General features: G+C 42.7%; 1 protein-coding gene across 3 annotated transcripts in view; it reads right to left on the reverse strand.

Annotated features, from left to right (window-relative positions):
* LOC116721248 (uncharacterized) overlaps nucleotides 1-9,237 on the reverse strand; it is a 28,820-nt gene extending 19,583 nt beyond the window's left edge. For 2 of the 3 annotated variants that reach the window (XM_032564856.1, XM_032564858.1), the window contains exons 1-4: nucleotides 8,979-9,237; nucleotides 6,154-6,315; nucleotides 5,205-5,402; nucleotides 684-842 (exon numbers count right to left, since the gene is read on the reverse strand). In XM_032564856.1, coding sequence (XP_032420747.1) covers nucleotides 684-842; nucleotides 5,205-5,402; nucleotides 6,154-6,315; nucleotides 8,979-9,203 — 744 coding nt within the window. In that variant the 5' untranslated portion in view covers nucleotides 9,204-9,237. The remainder of the gene's footprint in view (nucleotides 1-683; nucleotides 843-5,204; nucleotides 5,403-6,153; nucleotides 6,316-8,978) is intronic. The other variant, XM_032564857.1, reaches the window with a different exon arrangement.
* Between the last annotated feature and the right edge of the window lie 247 nt (nucleotides 9,238-9,484).

A 9,484-nucleotide genomic window follows, 5' to 3' on the forward strand; every position in this document is an offset into this window, starting at 1 on the left:
TTTTCCCCTCGTCTCACTCTGCCCATTTCTTGTCTGAAACTCTGGAAATGTTTGACAACTAAATGTCCAATAATCCAATAATCAAATGGATTGATTATTTTGTCAAATTAACAATCAACTTGACAAAATTGATTATTGGTAGATTAGCCGACTTCTGGCTAAAGTTAAACCCATTCTTGTTCATTTCCTAAATTATATATTTATTTGTTGTATTGCTCAGAAAGCAAACCTCGTCATACACAGTCTATACTAGCCTTTAAATTTGGAGTTCCAGCTTCTCCCCTCTGGGCAGAGGACCCTCTGACCGCCACCAGCAGCCAAGGAGAGTGAAGTGTCTTACCCAAGGAGACAGAATCCACAATGACAGAGGTGGGCAGAGAGGGGATCAAACTGGCAATCCACCTTGACCCCCATCCCCATTTCAGTTCAGAGTTAAATTAAATTCGTATACTTGCTTTTAGCACACAGTAGTACTTTGACACTTGTTTCTGTCAATGTTGTTAAAATCCTTTGTTTTTATCTGTCTTTATAGTCTGCATTTTTATTCTTATACTCATGAATAGCACGTTGGCTTAGTAGTGGCTGTTTGATTTGATCAATTGATTGCACTGTCTCACTCTACAGAATCTTTCTAACCACCTTTTTTAAATTACAGTTGAACCTGTGAAGTTATTGTGGTTTACCATTATTAGGTCAGCATAAGCAGGCAGTGATTGGCTTCTTCCCCACGGCTTCATAGGAAGAGGATCATCCTCAGTTGTGTCTGCAGGGGATGCAGATTCCTCAAGCTGGCTGTCAGGTGTCACTCCACCTCCTGACAAAGAACACAGAGTGTGCTCTTCCTACAACAAGACAAAAGTGGACAAGCTCCAGTAAATGACCACAGTTTGGGTATCTGTACATTCATCAAACACATAGGGGGACTGTGGCTGTATGGTAGAGTAGTCATCTTGCGATCGGAAAGTTGTAGGTTCGATTCCAGCTTCCTCCTGCCATATGTCGATGTGCCTCTGGGCAAGGCACTTAACCCCAAATTGTCTACCGATCTGCGTATCGGTGTATAAATGTGTGTGTGTGTGTGAGTGCGAATGGGTGAATGTGACTCTAGTGTAAAGCGCTTTGAGTGGTCAAAATAACTGGAAAAGCGCTATATAAGTTCAGTCCATTTACCATTTTACCATAAACAAATATGTATGATGAAATAAAGTTCAATAGGTTTGAGATGAGCAATAAATATCTTAACCAATCAATCAGGTTTATTTGTATTGCACATTTCAGCAAAAAGGCAGTTGTTGCTGAAATGTGCAGTAATTGCCAAACAGTTTTTGTGATTTTCTGCCTTACATCAGAAAAACACAAAAATCAACAACAACCAGAAACATTATATTCTGCCAAGTGCCATCATTACACATGAAAATGTTGGTTAGTGTTTCATTTATTATGGTAGAAAGCAACTCTACAGAGGTGGGTCTTATAGGAGATCACTTTCTTTGAGGTTGTTATTTTCAAAAGAAAACGTTCAATTGTCCAATCAGCCTCATAGGAAGAATATTCTAATTTATTGACATGACTGTATGTGTATAGGTATTAATTTTAGAGCTACATGTTGCTTTTGCTTGGATGAAAAGCAGGTGGTGATACAGCACCACCTGCTCCTAATGACCAGTCGGCTCCTTCTCCAGTCCTTGTTAAGTTCTGGACCTGCTCGAGTGGACAAGCAGGTCCATTAGATTTGCAAAATTACATTAAATAACAAACATTACTTTTGGAATGATTTTGGAATGTCATTTGGAGCCTAGAGATAAAGGTTTGGTTATAATGCATGACATCATATTTGGAGAAACCAAAACACAGCAAACCAGCACAAAGTGATGGAGCGTTCATGATGTGGGATGTTGTTGTTGCCATGTTTGCAGGTAGTTTATTGTTCATTTTGGAACATAGTTGCAGCTTACGTAAGTGTAATTTATAAACCTGACTGCAAAACTACTGCTGCTCCTCCTTCACCATTGCGTTGTCAGAAGAATGTAAACACAGAGGAAGTTTACTCAACAATACTAAGTATATCTTCTAATGTCTGTCATTTTTTCAGTGTTGACATATGCAAAAGGATCACAGTGGCTTGTGGCTTGGCTTTGTACTTGTGTAGCGCTTCACACTACAGTCATTCATTCATTCACACACACACACTGATTGTGGCAAGCTACTGGGTAGCAGCCACAGCTTCCCTGGGGTTGTCTTGACAGAACTGAGGCTGCCATGCACTGGCGCCACCGGGCCCGCAGACCAACAATAGGCAAGGTGGGTGAAGTGTCTTGTCCAAGGACACAATGACAGAGGCAGGTGAAGCAAGGATCGTACCAGCAACCCGATTGCGGGATGAACTCCTACAAACATCGCCACCATTGCCCCACAATAACTGTAGTATTTTCTCATTACAGCAATAGGCTTTTGAAGGTTTGAAAATTGCTTAATCAAGGTGTTTCTGTGTTAAGTTTGTATTATGTCTTTACATGCATAGATTTTCTCCAGGAATTCCAGGTTTTCCCCACAGCTCAAAAACATTCATGTTTGTTTAAATTACCATTCTAAATTGACTTGACCTTTTTTTTTAGTTTTACTCCGCCTATTATTCAATGTTTTTTTTTTTTTTTTTTTCTAACAAACATATCAACACCCTGTCAGAGCCAAGGTCCATCAGCACTGGAGTTCGCTAAGGCTGTGTTACTTCTTCTGTCTTCTTCACTATTTACACAAACAATTGCATCAGCAGCAACAACTACTATTCTTGACTTGTTGTATGAAGACATGAACTCGTCAACATACACCATATTGCCAAAAGTATTCACTCACCTGCCTTGACTCACATATGAGCTTAAGTGACATCCCATTCTTAATCCATAGGGTTTAATATGATGTTGGTCCACCTTTGCAGCTAGAACAGTTTCAACTCTTCTGGGGAGGCTGTCCACAAGGTTTAGGAATGTGTTTATGGAGATTTTTGACCATTCTTAAATGCAACCATTTTTGTCACTCCAGACACCACTGCATTCAAGGCTTAGCATTGCACTTGGTGATGCATGGCTTGGTTCCAGCTGCTATCACAGTTCCACGATGGAATTCACTGAGATCCTGAGAGCGAGCCATTCTTTCACAATCCATCCATCAATCCATTTTCTTCCGCTTATCAGGGGTCGGGTCGCGGGGGTAGCAGCTTCAGAAGGGAGGCCCAGACTTCCCTCTCCCCAGTCACTTGTTCCAGCTCCTCCGGGGGAATCTCAAGGCATTCCCAGGCCAGCCGAGAAACATAGTCCCTCCAGCGTGTCCTGGGTCTTCCCCTCCTCCTAGTGGGACGTGCCCGGAACACCTCACCAGAGAGGCGTCCAGGAAGCATCCTGACCAGATGCCTGAGCCACCTCAACTGGCTCCTCTCGATGTGAAGGAGCAGCGGCTCTACTCTGAGTCCCTCCCGGATGACAGAGCTTCTCACCCTATCTCTAAGGGAGAGCCCAGACACCCTACGAAGAAAACCCATTTCGGCCGCTTGTATCCGTGATCTCGTTCTTGCGGTCATGACCCAAAGCTCATGACCATAGATGAGGGTGGGAAAGTAGATCGACCGGTAAATCGAGAGCTTGGCTTTTTGACTCAGGTCTCTCTTCACCACAACAGACCGGTACCCAATGTTCATGCAATGTTGCAGAGTTGCGTCAGCCAACACAACCCTACAACATCCAGAGCTTTAAGGAACTCCGGGCAAATCTCATCCATCCCCTGGGGCCCTGGCACCGAGGAGTTTTTTAACCACCTCGGCGACCTCGTCCCCAGAGATTGGAGAGCCCAACCCAGAGTCCCCTGGCTCAGCTTCCTCAATAAAAGGCATGTTGGTGGGATTGAGGAGGTCTTCGAAGTATTCTGTCCACCGGCCCACAACATCCCGAGTTGAGGTCAGTAGCACACCACCCCCACTATAAACACTGTTGGTGCTGTACTGCTTCCCCCTCCTGAGACGCCGGATGGTGAACCAGAATCGCCTCGAAGCCGTGCAGAAGTCTTTCTCCATGGCCTCTCCAAACTCCTCCCACGCCCGAGTTTTTGCCTCGGCAACCACCTGAGCCGCATGCTGCTTCGCCCGCCGGTACCCATCAGCTGCTTCCGGAGTCCCACTGGCCAAAAAGGCCCGATAGGACTCCTTCTTCAACCTGACAGCATCCCTCACCGAAGGTGTCCACCAACGGGTTCGAGGGTTGCCGCCGCGACAGGCACTGACAACCTTGCGGCCACAGCTCCGATAAGCTGCCTCGACAGTAGAGGCACGGAACATGGTCCACTCAGACTCAATGTCCTCCGCTTCCCCCGGAACATGTTCAAAGTTCTGCCGGAAATGGGAGTTAAAGCTCCGTCTCACAGGGGATTCTGCTAGACTTTCCCAGCAGACCCTCACAACACGTTTGGGCCTGCCAGGTCTGACCGGCATCCTCCCCCACCATCGGGTAGTGGTCAGTGGACAGCTCCGCACCTCTCTTCACCCGAGTGTCCAAGACATACAGCCGCAGATCCGATGAAACGACGACAAAGTCGATCATCGAACTGGCGCCTTCTTTCACAAATGTTTGTAAAACAGTCTGCATGCCGAGGTGCTTCATTTTATACACCTGTGGGCATGGAAGTGATTGGAACACCATATTCTAATCATTTGGATGGGTGAGCAAATACTTTTGGCAATATAGTATATATTAACAAGGTCCAGTCATTTGTCCAGTGGTGTGATGACCACCACCTTGTTATCAGTGCCAGGAAATCCTGACTGAGTCCAGGTCTCTAGGTGGCAATTTTTTATAGTCATGAAAAAAAACTAAACCAGGTCTGTTCTTCCAAATATCTGAGTGTTCAAAAAAAAATAATCTGTTAGAGGAAAAATCCTTTTATTATGTTGTGCTCCTGCCTACAATGGGAGATGGATTTTTTAAAGAGACTCAGAGACTTAGAAGTTAACCTGACACCTGGCATGTTTTTTATTCTATCTATTGGAAAGCATCACCAGGTTTAGAATGTCAGCGTGGTATGGCAATCTATCCAACAGCTGTTACATTTTCCACCACCTATATTCAAATTCATTTCAATTCTATTCAAAAAATACTTTTATTGATCCCAAAAGGAAATTAAATAACAGAAGAAGCCATTAACATGCTGTTCCTTCTTACCTGTAGGATCTCTTCATAAGACTGTCTGATGGAGTCTTGGAGGGGAGTGTCTCTCTCTCGAGCCTCCTCCACCTTCCTTTTTGCTCTCTTCACCTCCTCTCTGAGCTTTTTCAGCCTCCACCGAGCTCGGGCAAGTTCTCTTTCATACTCCTCCACCTGGCTCTCATTTTGTGCTTCTTCTGCTTGCAAGGATAGTATCTATGAACAAACAAGCTTATTCAGTTTTAAAACATGTTTTTGCTTAGAATTAGGTTATAAGAAAATTAATATTCACTTCAAATTTATCTGCAAATCAACATAAGCACCATTATTAATAAAGAGCAATAAAATCATGCCTTTGTGTATACAATGGCTTCAAAACTATTCATACCCCTTGAACTTTTCCATATTTTGGCACCTTGCAACCACAAACATTAATATATATAAATGGAATTGTATGTCTGCGATGGACTGGCGACCTGTCGAGGGTTTACCCCGCCTCTCGCCCAAAACGTTTGCTGGAGATAGGCACCAACACCCCTCCCGACCCCACTAGGGACAAGGGTGTACAGAAAATTATACAGAAAATGTATGGATGGATGGATTTTATGTGAGAGACCAACAAAAGATGGTTTACAATTTACAATTTCCGAGGTTGAACAAGGAGAGCTCTGATCAGAAATGCAGCCAAGAGGCCCATGTTGACTCTGGACCAAAGGCAGAGATCCACAGCTCAGAGGAGGAATCTGTCCACAGGACAACTATTAGTCATCACTGCACAAATGTGTAAGAAGAAAGCAGTTAAGAGAAAAATATAAGAAGTCATTTTTGCAGTTTTCCAGAAGCCATGTTGGACAAGGCAAACGTGGCAGAGGGAGTTTTGGTCAGACCAGAACAAAATTCATCTCATTGTATCCCTTTCCATAGTAATGGGCAAATAATTCACCGTACACAAGTAAGTCTTTGTTACCTTTTGACTTTCTTCATAGCAGAGCTGTCTGGTTGCCTTTATCTGCTGGATCAATTTCTCTTTGTGTTTCTCAAATTTCACCATGGTCTCTTCTAAGTCCCTACAGTCTGATTGCTGCTCCTGAAGTTCCATGTTCTCCACTGCTAATGCATTTTCCAGCTCCTGTAAAAACACAAAACCAGACACAGACATCAACAATTTAGTTTAGCTGAAATAATTCTCAATATCAGGAACATGCTTTTTGATGTTTGAGATAAAATGAGCACACATTTTAGGTGTTTATACATTGAAAAGATACCAATGTATAAGATGTGTTGTATAAGAGAGAGAGAGAGAGAGAGAGAGAGTCTGCCACATATTCAGTCATGTCATTTATGTCCTCACTTTGTGGCTGGTATAGTGGATCTCAGTCTGTTGAACCAAAACAACTAGTGTTGTAGTCAAGACCACAACAAAAAGTACACAAGCACAAGGTCTGGTTAGGTGGTCTTGACCACAATACCAGGTAGTACCATATAATGAAATACTTTCTTGGAATGTGTGAAAAACATACACATCATTGATGGATCCATGTAGGCAGTGCTTGCTAACCTGCTGTATAGATGTTGGTATCTGATATATATATATATATATATATATATATATATATATATAAATTTGTGCGGTTAACACCACCCCAATAAGAAAAGTGAGATGCCAGTGACCTTAAGGAATTGCTAATCAAAAAAAAACAACCTTCCAAGGAGGGACACGGGGGATTATTGAGAAGTATTCAACAACAAATAAATCTTAAGATTATACTAAGTTGGGGTCATACAAGAAGAAGCTGAAGAGCAAGTTGCAGAACAATATCACAAATGTGTTGTCGGGGATTAAGAAGATCACAAGCTTCAAGCAGAAACCGGATCAGATCACAATATATTCTAAAATATTTTCATTTCAGGAACAAGCTCGTTATCATCCTCTCCTGTCCCCAGCCAAACAGACATCCCAACCTCCTTTCATTCTAGAATTGCAACTCTTTTGCAATGTGGCACCGCATTGGAATAGCTCTGTACTTTCAATGATATTTTTTTCTCTTTTTCAAATTTTCATTCCTGTGTTTTTAGAGGAAAATCAAATTTTTTTGGACAACTCTTCCTTCTTGTTTGGATACTATGTAGTTGGGCTGATTTTGGGCAATATTTTTTCACATTTTTGCTATTTTGTTATATTGTGTAAGCATAGGAACAGGGTAGTTTACAACAGGGAGCAGCTGATGAACATTGGAAAAACTGAAATAGTACCACAGCTGAAACCAGAAATCCCAGAGAAATTGAAAAGAAGGCCTCGTGGATGCAGAGCAGGAGCAAAAAGGAGAGAGAGAAGGAGGAAGTTTAAACCATCTCTACCGTCCATCGTAATGAGCAACAAACTCTGACAAACCCCTTATTAAAAGGCTACCTGTTAGTGTGGAGAATTATCCATTCTCCATGCTGAGTTCTTGTGGTATGAGGTTGAAAAAGAATCAGTGAGTTGAATTCACCATTCAACTCCATTCCATTTAATAACAAAATACAGCTGATCCATTTCACATGCTACATTCAGGAGCTAGCAAGACAAAATGGCAACTAAGAACAGTTTGTGATCTGCTTTGTTAGCCTCTATCTAAGCTACGCACTAAAGAAGGCGTTCCTTAGTGTGTAATTTCCTTTAAGCCTAGCTCTCATTTGCATTTCCTAACATGTAATTTCCTTTAGGTTTAGTTTAGCAACTAGCTAAAAGAGATAGAACGAAAACACATCATTATTTATTCTCAACATTAGGAAGATGACTGTTGGGAAATGGTCACAGGACGCAGAAGAGGTCCTCCAGGCTTGTTTTGAAGCAACTGATTGGACTACTCACTGCCAGCCACATGGAAATGACATCAGTGCCATGAATGCATGTGTGACTGACTATATAAACTTCTGTGTGGACAGAACCATCCCCACCAGAATAGTGAGATGCTTCCCGAATAGCTGTTTCTTATTGCCCTGAAGTTGGAGTTAAAGACACCTGCTTCAAAACCCCCTGGTCACCTGGATAGAACAGGGAGAATTGTGAGGATCATGCCCTTTAATCTCTGCCTGCACTGAATTTTACACAATTGAGCTTGTCTTGCTTTGTCAGAAACTCCAGAACCACAGGTGGAGGCCTCAACAATCGCCTGGATCAATGACTGTCTGACAGTTTGAGAGTCCGGAGGGTCATGTGTTTAACCAGGTGGTCAGCACCACCTCTTCTTTTAACTAATGCCAGACTTTTGAGTCAAAGGAGATGATGTAGATTTCAGGATAAACAGTTTTTAGATCACAGCCTATATCCATCATGGGAGAAGAAGTGGACATGGAGGATGAAAATAAATACCTTGGTGTTCACCTGGATAACAAACAGATCAAACGGTGAAGCTGTCTACAAGAAAGGGTTGAACCGCCTGTACTTCTTAAGAAAGCATAGGTTCTCAATTGCCTTCAGCAAAACGCTGAATATCTTCTATTGGTCTGTTGTGAAGATGCAATCTACTCCTGTATCATCTATTAGGGTAGGGTGAATCATTTATTAAGATAAGTCCTGTAGTTAAATCCTACTGCTCAGAGCTGAATGTATGACATCACATGGGAGCACTGTGGGAAATGCAGTGATGGAATGGCCTCAAACTGCAAACACTGCAAGTGCATGCTGTTATGCATCTGAACCATGTCATTTTAGCACTATTAAAACAAAGTCATGCAAAAACAAATGCTCACATAAGGTGCACAAAAAGCCAACAGATAGAGAAAAAAAACACAGACAGGCGCACACACCAGAGGCAGGTGCTGCGGTCTTACTCTGATCTCGGCTGCCTTGGCCAGGACTCGGTCATCCATTTCTATGACATCTGTGTCTCCAGGAGATGACCAACATATAAAGCAAGAATGCTTAAGCAAATTCGAGAAAGAGCATTCATTTTTCCAATCTGCCTTTCTTCTATCCTCCCCTTGTTCCTGTGATTTCTCTATTTTTTCTTGCTGCACTGCTGGCTCCTCCATTGCTGCCCTCCCTGGCTGTCGCTTCACTGCAGAGGAGGCGGAGCTGCCTCTGCATGTGGGTGTGTGTGTGTATGTGTATATATGACATTGCGGATCAGTGTATTAAGGCAAATTGCACCACTTCAAAAACAGAAAAAACAAAATCAACGTGAGTCAGTATGGCTTGATAAGAGCAGAGCAGAAAGCTTTTCCCATTTATGGATTGCATTTGATTTGTATTCCTTCACATGATTAATTTTCACCCCCTCTTCCCTCCAACCGTTGGGCTGTTCTGCACTCTG

The sequence above is a fragment of the Xiphophorus hellerii genome, chromosome 6 (genome assembly GCF_003331165.1).
Source record: "Xiphophorus hellerii strain 12219 chromosome 6, Xiphophorus_hellerii-4.1, whole genome shotgun sequence".
NCBI lineage: Eukaryota > Metazoa > Chordata > Actinopteri > Cyprinodontiformes > Poeciliidae > Xiphophorus > Xiphophorus hellerii.